The following is a 20,636-nucleotide window of genomic DNA, read 5'->3' on the forward strand; positions in this document are numbered from 1 at the left end:
AGATCGTGTCTTTTTCTGCATTCTACTTGCATCACCAAACTTCTGAGCCAAAGGCTGGTTTGGAGTAGCTTTTGGGATCTGGATCTGGGGTCTGGATTCCAAGAGGGATTCATCTTTAACACGAAGACTTCGCATGTGGTCATCCATCCTCTGATGCTAGTCCTGCTCTCGCCTAATTTCGCTTTTAACTTCGTAGTTCCGATGGAATCATGTGTAAGTTGGTATGATCACAACCTCATCCTGAAAGTTTGAACTTTGAGTGGTGAAGTACAGAGAGTAATCAGATTTTTTTGTTTTCAAAGGCGGATTCGGTACAAGAAACCGGTATCTGGTGGTCATATAGGGTTCTAAGTAGCCAAAATCTTAGGGTTCCAAGTAGTTGATCATATCGCAACGGGGATGGTTGATGCAGGCATGACAATGTCCTTCCACACACAAAACCGTCCACCTCTTCTTTTCGGACTTTTGACCAAAAATAGGACACAATACAGAACCAAATCAAGCTCTTTTGTAGCCGCAGTGCAAGTATCTTCAGTTCTGCAAACCAATGAGAGCGGAAATCTACCTGAATCGAAGAAAGTTCGGAATTCTGGCTTACCTCTAACAAGATGCCACGTACTGAGCCAACCAAACACCGTCGGCATCATTGGAGGGGTGTCTGTTTATTCAAGCCTCCTTTTCTTGGAGAAGCTTGTGTGGTGGAGTCTAAAAGATGGAGGAGAATGCCCGCCTTTCATCGTGTGCAGCGATCCAACGTTGTATAAGGAGCTTCCGATTCGCAGTTTGTTGCATTCACTCAAACGAAGTACTAGTAGTGCTCAAATCCTATCAAATAACTGGCCTGTCATCGAGAGTTTGTGTCGCAAGAGGGCGTTCCTCGAGCACTCTGGCGCTCGATGCATAGTCATGCCGTGTCACCTGTCTCATGCGTGGCACGACCAGATATCTGAGGACTGTTCTCTGCGCTTCCTTCATATCGGTGAGTGTGTTGCCCGGGAGCTCAGGGAAGCAAAGTTGAAGCCACTGGAAAAAGGAAGTAATGTAAGGATTGGAGTGCTTGCTGCAGATGCAACTTTAACGGCTGGTTTTTACCAAGAAAAGCTACAAAGTCAGGTACACATTCATCCTAATTTTGTTTTTCTTGCTAATTTATCAAATTATGTGAAAACCATGAAGATAACAATTCCGATTTTCTTCGAAAACATTACTTGTATTTTAAGTCACCCGCGAAAAACATATTTCGGTGCAATGGCAATGGACAGGGGTTTGATGTTGTGGTACCTGACAAGCAAACCATGGAGCATTTGGTGATTCCCACAATTGAAGCGATAAAAAGACGGGACATGGAGGGGGCACGAAACCTGTTAAGCATTGCAGTCCAGGTCCTGCTGGTGAGGGCGGTGAACACCGTGATCATTGCTTCGGACGAGTTGCAGGGCGTTCTGCCTCCGGACGATCCTCTTCTTAAGAAATGTATCGACCCCATGGACGCTTTGGCTAGGTCGACAATAAAATGGGCAAAGGCTACAGGCAAAAGTGGATAAGAGGTCGTAGCAACATGGCTAAATAAAATGTACAAAATCTTCGTGTCATTGCCATATTTCTCTTCATTTCTGAAGATATTTGCAAATCTTTAAATCAACTCAATTGAAACTTCTTGTAAAATCAACTTCTGGTTTGAAACATATACACAGATTTATGAGTTACAAGTAGATAACCAAAATGTCATCAGACAAGTTAAACAATACACTTTTACAACGATCGAATTATGTGAATCTCGAAGGGAATAACATCCAAGTCAACATATATCCAAGCTTCTTTTATTATCGAAAGACAAGTGGTCCAGGAATTTGGATCACGGATGAAATGAATTGAACCACGCTACAAATTCGAAGTGGAACCGCTAGTTTGTTTTAGACGTGCTGTGACACCATCTGTTGCATCCTGATAGACCCAAGAAGAGATGAGGTGATGGGCAATTGCGAATGGCCCGGGTATAAACATGGGTGCGAGTTCACCACTTTCAACATTGAAGTCGGCAGAGAAGTTCTGCCCTTTCTCAACTCCTTTGCACATCTGTTCCACCTTTGACGCCGCTGTTGTCTGCGCCTTCTTGTATTCAGCAAATGCCAAAGCTCTCTTTACATCTTCTCTACTGTGCCACTGAGCATCTGGTTGGACAAATTTCAAAGAAGAAAATTAGCACTCCATTTGATCGGATGCGTACAATGCAGCTTGTATTCAGAAAATATAATTTTTGTACTGAGTTCTATTACTTTTCATACAAAAAATAAATTCCAAAACAGAGCACAAAGTGGCCTCAGGAAGTCAAATTCATTATGAAGAAACGGCAAACGCAGTTTAGTTAAAACTGCAACGACAAGCTAATTTCCTGTGTACCTTCCAACTCTTCCTTGTCCACATTTATTTCCAGTGATTTTGCGTATGCAAAGAACCCAACCATCAACTGACATGGCATGCTATTTGGTCCAACTGGAAACAAAACCAAAATTGGAACTCAATCAATTTATTGGAAACAAAGAAAGAAACCCATATGGTGTGTGCAATTATCTGTAGTGAAACAGAACACAAACTTCGCAACATTCATACCAGGCCATGGCTGAGAGCTATGATAGACAACTTCTCCTACTTCAATACCAGTCTCTTCCCATGTTTCCCTCCTCACTGCTTCTTCTAAGCTTTCCCCTGGCTAAGGACGAGAAAAGGATCAAACTAATGAAACTGTTACACAACCCCCGAAAAGGAGTATAAATACTAATACCGACTACTATACACAATTAGCAGTGTCTGACATATTCCATAGAGTTACCTCTATAAAACCAGCTAAGCAACTCCACATTCGAGGTACAAATCGAGATTGTCTACTTAATAGAGCACGGTTGTTCTCTCTATCAATGACTAACATTATGACAACCTGTTGAAATGACACAATATGAGCTATACAAGAGAAAAGCACCAACTTGAAATGCAAACTGATGAAGCATAATCATACCGGATCAACACGAGGGTAGACCCGCTTTCTGCACAGCTCACTCGAACATTGCTTCCGCCTCCCAGCTTCCTTGGGGACTGTTTTTTCTCCACAATGTCCACAAAATTGTGATATACTATGCCATTCTAGCAAAGCCCTGGCCTGATCACACACCAAAAGCATACAACAATTCGAAACTATTTAGGAAAACGACTGAGATCATCACCAACTATTGCGCGCCAATACGAAAAAAGTTCAAAAACTCAATTGCTTCATTCATTAAACACACCAAAGACATTCACATTGCAATTCAAAGAACTTGATCTCACTAACATGTCAATTTTAGAATATTACACATAGCAAAGTACTAAGTGCTTTGGGCAGAAGCACTTACATGTCCAGCAATAGCCAATTCCCTCATAGCCCTGGCATCACCCCAATCAGTAGCCACCATAAGCGTCCTCAGCTCAACAAAACACAATCGTTTGCTACCCAATTCAGCGACCAAGCTACTCTCACTATCAGCGGAAACATCAATGGCCCAATAAACGAGGTCGTCTTCGGGCCGGGAACCCAGATACACCAGCGATTCTCCACTCAGCTGGACCCCACAATTAGTCAGGAAACCTTTACACTCAAACAAACTGATCCAACCCAGATGCCAATTTGGCGCGGAATCGCCGGCACCACCGCCGGAGGAAGCTAAAGGCCTGCCCTTTCTGAAAGGCAGAACCTTGAAGCTGAGGGAAGAGGGCAATTGGGCACCTTCCAAAAGTTGGGTCTTGAGGGTCTCGAGCGCTTGGGATGGTGAAAAAGGGTCGCTGGGACTTGGGGTCTTGGTTAGCAGGGGATTGCCGGCGAAGGCGTGGGACTGGAGGTTTATGGACATCGTGTCGGCGGCGGCGGTGGAGGCGGAACAAAGAGCTCTTCTGGACAGGATGTGGAGAGTGGATTTTCTACAGAAAGAAAGGAAGTGAGTGGAAGAAGAGAGGAGAGAGAACTTGACCATGCTTCCATTGGGTGGTGGCGGTTTTCGAGGAGAGAGAGGGAAAGCGAACGGAGGTAGGTGGTGACTACGAGGCTGGAGTGACGACAACTGTCACTGATTGAGACGCACAGCTGCCGAGCTGCCGGTGCCCGGTGCCGTCAGATAAGGCCACACACACAATGAGAATTTACAGAAAGCCCAAGTGGTTAACGGGAGCCTTCAATGTTTGGACTGGACTCTGCTTCGGGCCTTCTCAGAAACAGAGTTCTTCTTGATATTTCATGACCGATTTACGTAATTTTGAAACTATGATCGAAACGTTCATACTATAAATCTCTATAAAATCACTTTTACAAAAAATTATAAAATATGAGATCGTTTAGTCATTCAACTTTGTAAAAACAGATGCACGAATTCGATAAAAGAATTACGAACTGTCTTATTTATTTGCTACAATTGATTGAATATATGGTATTGTTTTCAATTGATTTTTTTTTTTGTTGCAAAGAATATTAATTTTTCTTTACATAGTAATTTAAAATATCAATGGTTCTAATCATAAGCATAAAGTTCCGTGAATTAGTCAATAGATATCTTGAGAAGAAACTCCTCCACAATCTTATGGAGGTAAGTTAATTCCTTTGTAGATACGAGTTAAGTAAGTGCGAGAGGTAGTCGAGTTTGAGTCGTCTTTATATTTTTTGGCTACAAACAAAGTGGGGGAGTTAAGTAGCAATCACATCTACAATCAAGAGCTCTTATTTGATCTTTTAAAAAATTAACAGAAAGTTTTGCGACATTATTACAACAATATCTACGAGGATAGAGGAACCAATACTACAAATAACAAGAAACAGAAACCTATAGACCTGACCAACAAACAATGATCAAACTCTGCAACCAAATCATCCTCAAGAGCAAAACTTTCGAAACTCGACAGCACTCTGGATTTTTTGAACCAACTCAAAAATGGCGCCGAGATAAGAGCTTGAACTCAAATTTAGCTCTCCACTAAGTTGTGCTGGTGCACCAGCGGGACATCATCAAGCCAGTCCGCATATATGCGATTGATCTTCTTGGACCCTTTCCATTTTAGCATGCCCTTCTTCTTCTGCCCCTCTTCTTCGTTTAAAGCAGGCAGTGCGGCTATTGCAGTTGCAGATGAGTTGACAGCAGAAACAACTTGGGGTGTTTGAAAGGGAAGGGGACTTAGAAATTCTGCCTCAATGGTGCGTCCACCGGGAGCTTGCAACTCTGAAATTAAAACTTCAATATTAGAAAACCAATATTAGCAACAAAAGGGCAGTTCCCACATTTTCTTAACCTTCTCTTTATTCACGTTCTTTAACATTTACAAACTCGATACACAAGTATTCTTAAAAAAAATCCCTAATCGTCTAATGACATGCCAATCACATAAAACAAATAAACGCTACACATCCATAGAAACATCTAATTACAAAGTACCTCTGTTACACGAAACATCTAATTACACGAAACATCTGTTACCCTGCATCCAAAATAATCTCAATCTATACATAACAACATTGCCAGTCCGGCTTATGTGTCGTTCAATTAACCTACGTACTTTAAGTAATAGCAACATTGGTCCTCTAATCAAATCCACAAACTGGAACAAAATGCCAGTACTCCTATTGCACAAGCTCACACTGATTCAGTTCTAAATACGGTTGTAAGCCTAACATTTAAAATTGATCATACTAAGCAGAGCAGCAAGAATAGTGATAATGTAAACTTAACATGCTTAGCACGAGGACTGAGAATTACCTGTTAGCCCGTGAGCAAAGTGACACTTCTCGCCGAAGGGGCATTTACCCGTTGTCTCCCATTTATTACATAACTTTGTCTTCCAATACACTGGCTTCACATTTCCCCGCAAAGCATCCATACCCACGTTTACAAGCCTATTTTCCTCAGGATGATTAGAGCCACCCCCATGAGGCACTGGTGGTCCTGTAGTTCCAATGCTTATTGCTGTGTTCTCCCTAAACCTACCAGAATCATCCCTAAACTTTGCCGGATCTTCATGAAGAAAGTTACACCTATCTCCATAAGGACACTCCTCCCCATTATAAAACTTTTTGCACAGCTTCATCCTGTGGATTATTTTCTGATCATCATCCCAATTACCAGACAATGGTCGATCTTCTTCACGCACAGAAACAAGTTCTTGCCAATTGGGCGGGGGATGGCGGATATCTTCAATGCCATGTGCATAGTTACAATTCTCACCATTCCTACACATACCGGATTTAAAATTTACACACAAACGGGTCTTATAGAAAATGTTGCTTGCTCCCTTGTTAACCGGCGCATTCGGCTGCTGCACCCTGATATTCATGGGAGGGTATGGCATCGGATTTGATTGGCTTTCTTCAGAATTCCTAGCCCGTTTAAAAGGTTGCTGCTCAAACTGAGAATGCTGGTCGTCCATGTTCTCAGAAAATGCAGGCGGCCAGCAATTAACTGCGTCACTGCCACCGCCATTGTAAGGCGTTTGCGGCGGCATAAATTGTGAGTGATCAGAAAAATTCATACCTCAGAAAACTACTCTATAGCCTAAACTTGCCTCTGTAAATCAATCAAATAAAGATCAAAACTTTCAAATCCCCCAACAAATCTTAAACAAATTCAATGTATGGTAGCAAGCAAGAATCAAAGAACTGTAACAGATAACAATCAAATCAACAAGCAGAGTCTAATTCAAGAAAACCCAAATCACAAAACCTGTGCAGAATCCAAAATTTCTTCACAAACCCACCAATCTTTGATTGATTCTGATGAGAGGGAGGATCAAAGTTCACAGCTTGGAGTTCCAAATTTGATCAAGACACCCAGATGAGAATTGGGGCTAAAAAACCAAATTGGAGTTGAAATTTGGAGGGAAGTGACGGAGTTCAAGAACTCTTGAGATATTTATATCAAAGGACAGGGAAAGAAGAAAACCCGGAAGCAATATGATTTGCAGAGAAGATCAAACCCTAGCCGCCAAAGAAACCCTAATTTGAAAACGAAAATCGATGACACTACCGACTCTCTTAGTCCCACCCACGACTTCTGAGTGGGCGAGGAGTCGTGTGAGAGAAGCCCTTAAAGCTTAAACCCCTAAACGCGTCCCAAAACCCTGCGATTTTGGGGTAATTAACCTTTGGTAAATGCACGTCACTGAGGAGAGGTGGGTACGTCACCCGCGGGGACTAGTTTTGTGGGCCATCCATCTTCGGCTTTCCACGTGCGTCTTCCTATGTTTCCACTTTCTCTTTCTTTTTCCATGTTTTTTTTTCTTCAAATTTACCATTCTTTACACTCTTGACCCGAGGGTGAAATAAGTGGCTCCACGCTAAAGATGGCAACAGATCGGTTTAGGAACAGAAGTATTATATCTATCTCCATAACTACGAAAATTAATCATATTCATAACCGCAAATTAATCATCTGATATTATTTATAATCATATCCACTTGATAACGGATTTCTCATCGGTTAACTGTTATATTCATCTTCGTTAATACAAAATATATTCGCCCAATTGACGCATGATAATTTAGTAAATATTAATTTCGTTATTAAATCTTTGATGTATAAAATGATTTAATTAATGGATCTTGCGGAACATAAAAATCGACGCTAAACATTGATAATGTTGGTTGATATTTGATATCTCGCATAAATACTATTAAATTCTCATAGATTTTTATTCATATAAAAACTTTTGATCTTTGCCACAAAATGCAACTCACACAATGCAATTTTTGTATTCTTAAAGTAATGGATTCGGTGAATAATAAATATACACATATATACATATAATTATATTATATATTATTCGGTTCAGATTCGGGTACGGATATGGATTGGGGACCCTTATAATCATGTTTATACCATATTTAAGGCCTCGTATATTTGGGCCTTGGGCCTTGTATTTGGGCCTCACACTAAAGCCCATACTTTGTAAAAGAGGAGGAGCCCCTTATTCTATAAAAGGGGACTCCTACCCTCATTCTAGGAGAGGCCTCACTCTCACTCTCGGAGGCCAATTCCTAGGCCTGAGATCCCCTCTCTCATCCTCAGAAGCTCTCAGAAGCTTTCACCCTCTCCCTCTCTATTCCCTCAAATAAATACATAATCAGTGTGGACGTAGCCCAAACCTTGGGGTGCTCTAGCTTCAAAAGCTTCATTTACAAAAGCTCTAGCTTTCAAAGACTTCATTTACAGAGCTCTAGCTTCAAAAGCTTCATTTACAAAAGCTCTAGCTTTCAAAGACTTCATTTACAGAGCTCTAGCTTCAAAAGCTTCATTTACAAAAAGCTCTAGCTTTCAAAGACTTCATTCACAGAGCTCTAGCTTCAAAAGCTTCATTTACAAAAGCTCTAGCTTTAAAAGCTTCATCTACAAAGCTTCACCATCAAAGCTTCACCTCGAAAGCTTCATCTACAAAGCTTCATCTACAAAGCTTCACCCAGAAAGCTTCATCTACAAAGCTTCACCCAGAAAGCTTCATCTACAAAGCTTCACCATCAAAGCTTCACCCAGAAAACTTCATCTACAAAGCTTCACCATCAAAGCTTCACCCAGAAAGCTTCATCTACAAAGCTTCACCATCAAAGCTTCACCCAGAAAGTTTCATCTACAAAGCTTCACCTACGTAGCTTCACCCAGAAAGCTTCACCATCAAAGCTTCACCCAGAAAGCTTCATCTACAAAGCTTCACCATCAAAGCTTCACCCAGAAAGTTTCATCTACAAAGCTTCACCTACGTAGCTTCACCCAGAAAGCTTCACCATCAAAGCTTCACCCAGAAAGCTTCATCTACAAAGCTTCACCATCAAAGCTTCACCCAGAAAGTTTCATCTACAAAGCTTCACCTACGTAGCTTCACCCAGAAAGCTTCACCATCAAAGCTTCACCTAGAAAGCTTCATCTACAAAGCTTCACCCATAAAGCTTCATTTGCTAAAGCTCTAGCTTTAAAAGCTTCATTTACAGAGCTCTAGCTTCAAAGCTTCACTTGCAAAGCTTCACCTACAAAGCTTCACCTACAAAGCTTCAGTGCAGGGTATACAAATACCGCCTCCGAACAACCGCCACTTCGGCCCATACATGGATTCAATTTGAAGTCTCCAGCCAACAGACTCTATTGACCGAAGACTTGGGGGAATACATTATGTACCATATATTGGGCCTCAACTGGGCCTCATAAAAAATACTTGGGAGACTCTAGCCCATCACTTATGTATTGAGGAGCGAGCCCTTATTCTATAAAAGGGACTCCTTCACTTTTAGAGAGCACTCATGAAAAATACTTGGGGGACTCTAGCCCATCACTTATGTATTGAGGAGTGAGCCCTTATTCTATAAAAGGGAATCCCTCACTTTCATTAGAGAGCACCCATTATTCATGTACTGAGGAGTGAACCCTTATTCTATAAAAGGGACTCCCTCACCTTCAAACGCCACAAGCCAAGCCAACCAAGGCAACATAAGCTACAAGCAAAGCGGCCTCACAACATGTGCTACTTCTAGTTGAGCATCATTTCAGATTGGGCACCGCCTCATATCGAGCATCAGTTACTTCGGCCCACACATGGACTGAATTTCAAGTCTCCAGCCAAAAGACTCTCTTGACTGAAGACTTAGGGGACTACTGTTTATACCATATTTAGGGCCTCGTATATTTGGACCTTGGGCCTTGTATTTGGGCCTCACACTAAAGCCCATACTTTGTAAAAGAGGAGGAGCCCCTTATTCTATAAAAGGGGACTCCTACCCTCATTCTAGGAGAGGCCTCACTCTCACTCTCGGAGGCCAATTCCTAGGCCTGAGATCCCCTCTCTCATCCTCAGAAGCTCTCAGAAGCTTTCACCCTCTCCCTCTCTATTCCCTCAAATAAATACATAATCAGTGTGGACGTAGCCCAAACCTTGGGGTGAACCACGATAAAATCCTTGTGTTCTTTGTGTTCTTCGTGTTCTTGAGCGTTTGTGCAGATTCACGGTCGGATTTACGTTGTACCAAGACCATCCGGTTTTGTGCATCAACAAATCATATCCAAAACCATAACCGAATAATATTCACGGTTTTTCCCCATACCCAAAATACACCCGAATTTTCATACCCAAATCCAATCCATTCGAACAATTACTTACGGTTATCGGATTTAATAGTTAAAATTGTCATCCATATTCCACACTCAACGTGCAAATAAAAGTAGAAAATGATAAGAAAAAAATAAATTACAAAACTTGAAAAATCACTTAATTTACATTAGAAAGTTTCACAACAACATAGTCACACTCCAAAAACTCTTTATACTTCCCATGAAAGTCGACTACTTTTTCAAATCTCTAATTCAACACCTGTCAAATAATTGATAAGGGGTGAGCCTACTAACTTTGTAGGACAATAACCACAATGCATTTAGCACAATAGATGCATGAATGTAGTGTTTCCTCGTCATCTATTATGTTCTTTTTAGTAAAATAAAATTAGCTAAAATAGGGTTTAACTGCTATATCGTCAATATTTGATCGGTATGTTATCAATTTTAAATCACAATGTGGTTAATATTTATTTGGATGAACTCAACAATTAAAATTTGAAGTTTGATCATTTTAACAATTTTTTCAAGCTTGTTTGGGAAGTGCTTTTGAAAGAGCTTTTAGAGAATATTTTTACATGCATGAAACACTAACTATGTGTTTTTACATGATTGATTTTCATTTTTATTGAAAATTAATTTCAAAAATATTTTCATTGAAAGTACTTTAAAAAACAATAAAAATAAAAATCGTTGTTGGCTTTTATATGCTCTGTATTTTTTTTTTTTTTAATATTCTAATATTATAAAACCTGCACCCTACGAAAATGGGGTTTTGGATTCAGGTGTTAGAGACATACAATCTATCATGATCGATTGACTTATAATCCACATTTACAATTTTATGCACTTTTTTTTGAGAAAAAGTCATTACCTTGGACCAAAATCATGAATACTACGTACATACGTTTTGCATATTTTAGTTGTATTTTATACGTAGTAGTCATTCCGTTTATATTTTAGGTATTTTAAATTAGGGTCTAATTTGAGTTGTAATGAGGGTTTAAACTAGAGAAAAAATAATTCAAGAAAATAGCATGGAGCATGGAGTTTCAGCCCACTCGACTCACTACGAGTCAAAACCTCATATGAAATTACAAGCGTGGATTTGCAGCAAAAGCCTGAAGGTTAATGCAACATTTCTTTGGCTATCACATCACGGTTGATCAATAATTGTAACAATGTGGTCGCGAAAGATGACTCTTAAAATAAGGGGTAGGAATTCTCCTTGCATTTTCCTCTCCCTCTTCTCTTATTTGAACACTCAAGAATAAGCCACATCATTATCTTATTTTACCTTCTTTGTAAAGAGAGAAAGAAGAAGAGGAAACTGAGAGAGGAGGGGAGGGAAAAAAGAAGATGAGGAAATCCAACTCCTAAAATAAGTTGTCAACTACGTGTAGTTTATTTGCCCATGCAACTCTAATATGGCTCTAATATTATTTTTTGGTGAAACAACATGGCTGAAATCTTCGAACATGTATGAATTGGCTATATCATCTTTGTTTGTTGTCGTGTTTGTTTTGGCCAGTATACAACAAGAAAACCATTCATGCACTCGTTTTATGAAACATATGTCTTACATTTACTAATTACTAGATCAAGTGAGAGCAGCAAGCACATGGCTCATGGGAGTCACCCGTTCCATGCAACTTTGTGAAAAAAGGTTATCTCAGTTGTTCTCATCGATCCCTGATTGGATGACGAGACACATGATAGCGATGGATTTCAATATTCTTCATTTGGACAACGCAAAGATGGATTTCAGTAATCCATCTTGAATGCATGTATTATTTGGGGTCATATTTTATATGTGGACTTGTATATATGGATAGGAGAAGACGGAGGAAGCCAAACATAATGAGTTCAGAATCTTGGATTCTAACTTTGATGATATATATGATTTTCAGCTTGGAACCCTTTTCCTGGACTAAAATATCAAGGAGTGTGATATTTACACACCTCATTTTACTTCTCACACATCTTTTTAATTTTCGACTGTCGGATTAGATGAATTAAAGAAGATCAACGGACAAAATTTATTAAGGGGTGTGTGAGAAGTAAAATGTGATGTGTGGATAGCACACCCCAAATACCAAAACAGGAAGAGTAAAAAAACTAAAAGTAATTTGAAGCCTGCGTTACGTGCTGGGGGAACTAATTCACCAAACTGGACCCTTTTGCTTTAAGAGTAATATGCAAAGCAAAGGAACATAAAGGTGTCGAGTTAGATAGAGTAAACCCAGAATCTTTTATAAAAGCCAAACAATGGAGCATGTAAAGCAAACCATAACAGCAACAGAGATGTCATATATCGCAGTATATCAAGACAATCACGTACTTTCATGCATTTGAAAAAGATAAAACACGTGACAATGCCAAGAATGCCCCCAAACTTGAGCACTAATTTAAAGTCAATAAAAGGGAACCCATGCATGCTTATGAAGTTTTTGAGGGCCAATTGGGAGTTGAAAACTTTTATACAAATTTAGCAATAGGGAGGGGAGAGGTCGCACTTGGTGCGATGACAAGTGCCTTCGTCCATGCGCGGTAGGTCTCGGGTTTGAGACTTGGGAGCAGCCTCTCCATAAATGGGGGTAAGGCTAGCCGATATTCACCTCTCCCAGACCCTGCATAAAGCGGGAGCCTTGTGCACTGGGTACGACCTTTTAGCAATAGGGAGGGGCAAGCGTGCATAAGATGGAATCAAATGTCTTTCTAGCTATAACGCATGATGGTGAGGCCTTGAGAGATTATAAATTTGTGTGCTTTGCTTTGCTATCAAATGAAATGCAAAAGTTTTTTGTCCAAGGAAAAGTTGAATTTGACTAACTTTGAACTTCCATATTGCGTTGCATCTATGCTTTATGAATCAGAGCATCTGGTTCTTATCTGCATAATTATTGGTTTCTCTGGATATTTGATGCTTAAAGGGTTCATAAATTATTGCAGTGAGAGAAGGCCTTGGTATATAAAGTGATCAACTCAAAGAGATTCCTTGAATCTAAAGGGGTGTATTCAATTGGGATTTTGAGGAATTTTAATTTTTTTAATGAATTTAGGGTATTTAATCAGCATTGCGATTCTCTGAAATTCAATGTGTATGCAATCAGGATTTTAAGATAGTTTATTAAAATCCTTAAAAATTTAGGTGTATTCAATTAGGATTTTGAAGAAGTTTATAACATTCCAAGTGTATTCAATTAGAATTGATTTTAAAGAATTTCAAAAAGTTGAGGAATTAGAAGGAATTTGGAGAGATTTTGTAGTGTATTTTAAGCATCCATAAATCTCACATCTCCCTATGAGATTTCGAGAGAATTGAATCAAAATTTTACATGAAATCTCTACAAATCAATTAAACTCTATAAAAATCTATGAATTTATAAATCTATTAAAATCTCTCCAATTCTCAATTGAATACACCTTCTAATATTTGTTAACTTTCTTTGTTTCCCCCCCTATTTTCTTTTCTGTTGAAACCCTAATTAAGACTTCCATTACTGTTGATCTTTGCAGCCACTGGCCCATTGTCAATGTTGATCTTACAAAAAGTAGTATTGTGTTCTCAATTCTATATGTTCCCCACGCACACACAATGAGAGAGAGAGAGAGAGAGAGAGAGAGAGAGTTGATACAGAAAACTTGGTAATTCCATTAAAAGAAGGGATTTTCTGGGCTTCATAGAAGAGCAACTTTGCCACAGAAAACTAGAAAACCCCTAATACAGTTTTCAGTTGAAGGCTATCCCTGTGAAAATGTGCCTTGAACCAGGATCACCTAACCTTATTTATCTCTAAAAAGGAAAATTTGGGGAAAAAATACAAGACTTGAGATGGGATTAGATGCGCGCAAATGCGAAAAGGGACGGTGCATAAAACTACATGCTCCATTTCCTTAAACAGCACCACCTGATCAAGTAGATCATGTGTTACAGACCTGCAACCAAGTAATAAACATTTGCAAATTAGATGCTGAGCCTCTTTTAGTTGTGCACATAAATTAACATATAAACGGTAATTTTGAAGTCTAATGCAAACTTATTACCGTAATCCTTAGGTGTTTTGCATTTGAAGCATTCCATTCGGCTGGCGTAATTGTGCACTCCACATCCAACTCTGATCCAATTCAAAATACACTCAAATTAGCAAACTAATTAAAGAAAATGACATTGCTAAAGAAGTTAAGGTTTTACCATAAATTTGTTATACGTTAGGGGACGTGTGAGGGTGTGAACAAATGTTCCACATCTTCACAAGTACTAGCTAGTAGCACACATTTCTTAGTTAAATGTGATGTTTCTATAAACAATGCTGGCAATTTAGGGTTTTAGAGTGTCTGTGGACTAATTAATTGTTGAATTTTTGGATTGCCGGACCCGCCTCACTCTAACGACTCAGAGGTTGATTCACGTTGGGCCCACTTGTTTTCAAGTTGGGTCCACTTGTTTTCAATGGTATCAGAGGTCGACTCACGTTCATACTTGTTTCCTTCAGGGCTACAAGCTCGTTGGCTTGCATGGGCCCGAACCGTGGGCTATGATACCAAGTTGAATTTTTAGATCGCCGGGCCTACCTCACTCTAACGACACCAATACTGTCCCTAAATTTACCACATGTCCAATCTGTCAGGTGTGAGGTTTTACCACAAAAAACCTCGGTATTAGTTAGAGTAAGGTAATCATATTTAAACCCATTGGGTTTTTTTAACCCACCGATGTGGGACATTTAACATTAATTACCTATTGCACATCCAGTCGCCAGATTTCCATCCAGGTGGGGCGCTGGCATCGGAACCATAGCCTTCTGCAGAAGGCATCATGCTGTAGGCAGCACCACCATAGTCATTTTTCATTGAGCTGCACCTATAGCAATTGGGTCTGCTGGCATAGTTATGAGCTCCACAGTTGCAATACCAGTCTCCAGCCAAGACCTCTGTCCGGTTGCATCCATATTTTGATGGATCAGGTCCGCCATACTTGGGGTACCCGCAACGTTGGCAAGCGTCGCGCTTTTTAAAGTTCACATGCTGGCATGCTCCGCACATCCAGTCTCCTCCTGTCCAGCTCATTCTTAATCCCCTCCTGCATATTTAACAAATAGTATAAGAACTAATTAGCACATATATAATATTAGCTACAAACCAACACTTTAGCTAGTTTTTTCATTTTGTTCTTCTAGAAATCTCAAAGAGGCAGGCTTCCTTCCATGTAAATCTAGTAGAGAAACTGCATTGTGCATTTGAGAAAGAATTTAATAGTCTATTAGATCCTTCCCCTTGTATCAATGTTCTATAACAGATAAGAGCTTGAGGTTTCCTCAACGAGTCCTATCTTTCTTAAAGACAAGACATCTTGCACAAAGGCGGATATATCTTTTTCAGAGACAGTGTGTCTTGCACAGAGGCAAACTCTATATATACACGATCGAGTTTGAAACAAAAGGAATGATGTGAGTTACAGAAACCCAAAGCAGGAGGAAGCGCTAGCTTAGCTCACCTGAAGGTAAGTAGAAGCTCTGAAGAAATGAACTGTAAACTGTACTAGCTGTGCTTGGCTTGTGCTAGCTTGTTGTAGAACACCAGAAGAAGAGAGGATTTGTCAAATGAGTTGGTTATCTTATTTGAACTGGCATGGAGATTTATATAGTGGTTGGTGAAACTAGGCTTCCTAAGTGGACTGTGAGACTGTGGATTGGGGGCCATGGATGTTCCTATTTTATTCTCTGCCAGCTTTCTTCAGATGGGTTTGTTTTTCCCTTAACAATATGCATGTGATTGGGATTCCTTGAGATTGTTTTTTTTCATGTAAGTGTTGGATAGTTACTTCTGCTGCCGGGAGTTAGCATTAAGGGAAGGGTGGCACTTGGGTTTCTAAAGGTTGATGAGAAAAACTAGCTACTTGGTGAGTGCAGGCACATATAACTTTCCCAGTAAAATTCTACTGGGGGTGACCCCCTTCCCCTGCCCCATCTTTACATTATTCTCCATGCATTATTGCAAACTTACACAATTGGCAGTTGGAACTTTTATTCTCCATGTCCTGAGTATATCAACAACTTCTAGATATGAAGGTGGTATGAGGGGAAGCTCCTATTTAAAATTGAAAGTTTGAAAGAGGCCCCAGGAATATATATTTCTTTTAGTGTTAAATCGGATATTGATTACTCATTAATATGTATTAAATAAATGGACAACAATAGAATTGTGAATTTGTGCCTAAAACATCTCTAATTATATTAATTTTCTACAAATAATCTTCAACAAGGACATTCTGGATAAAATCCAAGCAGTCCTCAATCCAAAGAAACTTCAACAAACATAAACGCCAACTTGGCCAAACTAGTTTTCACCGTATCAGTGGATTTGAGGGTGAGACATGCCCAACAATAAGTAAAGAAAATCATCCAAGTCTTGAAATCCACACCTAAACTTAGAAGGCTGAGATGACACTCCAAAGCCAAATGAACTCCATCTCGGTGAAAGAGGCAAACACTCAACGTTTTGGAATTTGAGAAGTTCAGCGAACAAAAGCTACAATATAACGAACATGAGGACACTCTTTGACAACAAGTAATGCCAACTCATTAGAGAAATTGACAAGGAATCAGCTAGTGGATAGGCTATCGGGTTTTCACCCATGCGTCTAGGATTCAAAACCCTTCATTCCCTAAATTATTGTAATAGTTTTCAAACCATCCTCCTTCCTATAATAAATTAATAATAATAAATTTTAAAAAAGTTTACATTAACGTCACACGCCAAGAGGTCTAATTCCCATCCAACCTAGCAAATACACCTTCCCTAGATGGAAGTTTACATGCAGGCTGTGGGTCAGTTTAAAAAAGGGCCAAATACTAGACAACTTTTTCCATGCTGCTAAATGTGTTTTTCACTTGGAATCAATACCTCCAAATGATCCATTGCAAAATTCGTCTTACCTTCTCTCTCGATTCCTTTTTGCCTTTTGGCCGGCAATAATTGAATTTGAAATGCCATTCGAAGATTCATGGCCACAATTGCTTAATTAACTCTAACTATACATGTCAAAGTTAATCTCTATGCATGTGAACATTAAAATTATATTTCCTTTTCAGATTTGAAAAAAATGAATTAAATATCAAGTCAAATTTAGAACACATAAAATAAAATATCAAGTCAGATTTGAAAAAATGAATATTAAAATTATATTTCCTTTTGGTTGTTTGTTTCAAAAAATATAATAACTAAAAACGGAAGTGATTATCAAACGAGTCTTAATAAAATATTGTAAAATTTGTGTAGTGAAACTCATAGGATAGATGAATTAGGAAATAATTAATTAAGAAGTAATTAAGTTAAATTATTTATTTGATTAAGAATATGTAAACTCAATAGTGAGGTGACTTTCGATCCTCTGCAGTTGGATGTCGGCCACGTGTTTGGAAATCGATCTCAAACAAGGCAAAGGAGGTGAGGCTCCCAAATCTTATAGCTAGCCTACCAACAAGTTCCGCCATTCATTTTGTTAAAAAAACTGAATGCTTTATTTGAGCAAATCAAATTGGAATAAGCATCGCGGCGGACCGACGCTGGTTATGCAGAATGAGCTGGAGAACCATAACCTGGTATTCCACAAAAGTGGTTTCAACCCAACGCTTTCTTGTCTAGGGAGACTGTTGCTTAACTACCCCATATTAGCATTCTAGGGTTCATATATGGCATGCATGCATGCTGTAAATCTAATTAAGGGGTTTTTCTTTTAATAAACCAACAATCTCTTTCCGGGAATTGGTGTATGTCACAAAATATTTACGAAAATTTGAGAATTCAACTATCCATTTTTATTCTCAAGCGGCCCATGTTTAATTAGACTCTTTGATCAACCAAAGCATTTTTCCTAGGTTAACCTGGGTCACGTTTTATGGTATATTAGTTTAATGTTATAAGTCAATCAGCTTAGCATTTCATGAATTGTATAGCAGAGACAAACGTGAATGACTAATCATTTTTCAGTAAAAGCGATATTTTATATTAATCTACACTAAAGATGAGAGAAGAAAAACCCAAAATGCAGCAAGTTAAAGAGGGATATCTTATATAACCACCACAACAATTCACAACATTAATCATTATTATATTATTTTTGTTTCAAGTTCATGCATGGGAGAATGCATGAATGGGATCAAACTAATTTCTCAAGGCATGCACTTGAATTCCACTTTTATACACCTTAATAGTCGAGTTTGGATCAAATTCTCAAGCAGCCCATGTTTAATTAGACTCTTTGATCAACCAAAGCATTTTTCCAAGGTCAACCTGGGTCACGTTTTATGGTATATTAGTTTAATATTATAAGTCAATCAGCTTAGCATTTCATGAATTGTATAGCAGAGGCAAACGTAAATGACTAATTATTTTTTAGTGAAAGCGATATTTTATACTAATCCACACTAAAGAGGAGAGAAGAAAAATCCAAAATGCAACGAGTTAAAAGAGGGATATCTTATATAACAATCCACAACATTAATATTATTATATTATTTTTATTTCAAGTTCATGCATGGGAGAATGCATGAATGGGATCAAACTAATTTCTCAAGGCATGCAGTTTAATTCCACTTTTATACACCTTAAGAGTTTGGATCAAATTATCAAGCAGCCCATGTTTAATTAGACTCTTTGATCAACCAAAGCATTTTTCCAAGGTCAACCTGGGTCACGTTTTATGGTATATTAGTTTAATGTTATAAGTCAATCAGCTTAGCATTTCATGAATTGTATAGCAGAGACAAACGTAAATGACTAATCATTTTTTAGTAAAAGCGATATTTTATACTAATCTACACTAAAAAAGAGAGAAGAAAAACCTAAAATGCAGCGAGTTAAAAAGGGATATCTTATATAACCACCACAACAATTCACAACATTAATCATTATTATATTATTTTTGTTTCAAGTTCATGCATGGGAGAATGCATGAATGGGATCAAACTAATTTCTAAAGGCATGCAGTTTAATTCCACTTTTATACACCTTAATAGTCGAGTTTGGATCAAATTCTCAAGCAGCCCATAATTAATTTAGACTCTTTGATCAACCAAAGCATTTTTCCAAAGGCCAACCTGGGTCAGCGATTCCGCGACCCACCTCCCACGTGTGTTCAGCATTATCAAAAAGGAAGAAATAAGCATATCTAGGGTTTTAGCAACCCCAATCACAAACCTCATCCAGAACAATAATATTTCTCAAGTAAATTATTTATGCAAATGAAAACTTACACATCAGATAATTCGCATTCCCTTTCTGACCAATGCAAATGATTACAGATACCAATATTTTGGTATACTCAAAATACGCTTACGTAGTCTAATTATTTTATTCAAATTATAATATTTAAGTTTATCTTTTTTTTTAATATATGTTAAAATAGGACACATCAACAATGTCGATCACTCTTATTAATCGAGTACCATAAAAATTTCTTATATTAATCGAGTACCATAAAAATTTCTTATAGCAGCATAACTAGGGTGTCCTCATATGCAGACATGTGAACGAATTACAAGTCCATGCAATCGGAGGTGGCAAAAAGATGCTTGCGTGTTGACCTATGATTGGATATTGGAGAACCTAATCACCACATTTTGATCACCAGACATGATGAATATGCCACGTGAATTAAAAAAAAACCTTGGACGGTGCCCCTTCAATCTTTATTCCCTCAAATACGAGTGACTATTTTCAAAAGGAAGGGAAAAGAAGGATGAGGCAATCTTCTCAAGGATGAGGAGAATCTACAACTCCATATCCCCAATTTCCCATCGACAGGCATAACCAGCAAAAAATAGCCGTGGCTTTAGAATTTTGAATATCTACACCTGTGTGGGTTGATATTTTTCAGATTGAAAGCACTCAAAAACCCTAATCACCACGATCAATCTCGTATAAACACCTTAATTGAAAAGTTTGAACAATACTAATCACTAACGAGTAATGACTGTGAATTCATTAGAGGACACATCAATTCTTAAAAGCGAGCTCTATCTTTCCTATCCTATCCTTTGGTCTTTGGTGGATTTTATTCAGATTTTAGAAACCTAAATTAAATTGCTCGTGATTCATATGAATCCTATCTTTTGCAAGGTCAATTATGGAATCAAAATGTATGGGTAACGAAGGGTGTTACCTAATGATTGGATTGGGTTATTTGATAACTTTTTTCGTAAACTTCTAGGTTAAGATTATGAATTGAAACCTTCTACACGCTAACTAAGAATAAAAACGATGCACTAATCCCATATTTGAGAATGTGAGTATACTAAACTAGGTCTCCATATTCCTGGTTATATTTAGGATGCTTGAAGATAATATACTGCATGAATTGGACTTCCCATGGCCATGCCTACCACGTTGGATGTGACCCTAGGGGTGGCACACTAACTCGAAGATAATTACTTTCTGCCTTTGCCTCATAAGAATCACGTATTCTTCCATATTTCAACTTTATTGCATGACAGTACACATTGACTTGAGATACTGTTGTATTGACATTTTAACATT

General features: G+C 38.6%; 4 protein-coding genes across 6 annotated transcripts; 1 reads left to right on the plus strand and 3 right to left on the minus strand.

The window, feature by feature from the left end:
* Nucleotides 1–1,669, plus strand: LOC126593301 (uncharacterized). 2 transcript variants are annotated; one of them, XM_050259341.1, is made up of 2 exons: nucleotides 1–1,113; nucleotides 1,221–1,669. In XM_050259341.1, the coding sequence occupies exons 1-2, from the start codon at nucleotides 400–402 to the stop codon at nucleotides 1,542–1,544; spliced, it is 1,038 nt and encodes a 345-aa protein (XP_050115298.1). In that variant the 5' UTR covers nucleotides 1–399; the 3' UTR covers nucleotides 1,545–1,669. The 2 variants fall into 2 exon arrangements, with proteins under 2 accessions (XP_050115298.1, XP_050115304.1); XM_050259347.1 differs by having other exon boundaries at nucleotides 1,263–1,669.
* LOC126593286 (nudix hydrolase 19, chloroplastic-like) lies at nucleotides 1,633–4,156 on the minus strand. The gene is made up of 6 exons (XM_050259318.1): nucleotides 3,387–4,156; nucleotides 3,014–3,154; nucleotides 2,831–2,935; nucleotides 2,611–2,710; nucleotides 2,401–2,493; nucleotides 1,633–2,171 (listed from the first exon to the last, which is right to left on the minus strand). The coding sequence occupies exons 1-6, from the start codon at nucleotides 3,999–4,001 to the stop codon at nucleotides 1,882–1,884; spliced, it is 1,344 nt and encodes a 447-aa protein (XP_050115275.1). The 5' UTR covers nucleotides 4,002–4,156; the 3' UTR covers nucleotides 1,633–1,881.
* A 567-nt stretch (nucleotides 4,157–4,723) lies between these two features.
* LOC126593332 (zinc finger CCCH domain-containing protein 39-like) lies at nucleotides 4,724–7,114 on the minus strand. 2 transcript variants are annotated; one of them, XM_050259380.1, is made up of 3 exons: nucleotides 6,763–7,114; nucleotides 5,769–6,475; nucleotides 4,724–5,234 (listed from the first exon to the last, which is right to left on the minus strand). In XM_050259380.1, exons 2-3 carry the CDS (start codon nucleotides 6,433–6,435, stop codon nucleotides 4,981–4,983), a joined length of 921 nt encoding a protein of 306 aa, XP_050115337.1. In that variant the 5' UTR covers nucleotides 6,436–6,475; nucleotides 6,763–7,114; the 3' UTR covers nucleotides 4,724–4,980. The 2 variants fall into 2 exon arrangements, with proteins under 2 accessions (XP_050115337.1, XP_050115330.1); XM_050259373.1 differs by having other exon boundaries at nucleotides 5,769–7,114.
* A 6,614-nt stretch (nucleotides 7,115–13,728) lies between these two features.
* LOC126593395 (RNA-binding protein involved in heterochromatin assembly dri1-like) lies at nucleotides 13,729–15,960 on the minus strand. Its single transcript, XM_050259462.1, has 4 exons — nucleotides 15,595–15,960; nucleotides 14,839–15,180; nucleotides 14,145–14,215; nucleotides 13,729–14,036 (listed from the first exon to the last, which is right to left on the minus strand). The coding sequence occupies exons 2-4, from the start codon at nucleotides 15,165–15,167 to the stop codon at nucleotides 14,029–14,031; spliced, it is 408 nt and encodes a 135-aa protein (XP_050115419.1). The 5' UTR covers nucleotides 15,168–15,180; nucleotides 15,595–15,960; the 3' UTR covers nucleotides 13,729–14,028.
* Between the last annotated feature and the right edge of the window lie 4,676 nt (nucleotides 15,961–20,636).

Source organism: Malus sylvestris, chromosome 2 (assembly GCF_916048215.2).
Source record: "Malus sylvestris chromosome 2, drMalSylv7.2, whole genome shotgun sequence".
Taxonomy (NCBI): Eukaryota; Viridiplantae; Streptophyta; class Magnoliopsida; order Rosales; family Rosaceae; genus Malus; species Malus sylvestris.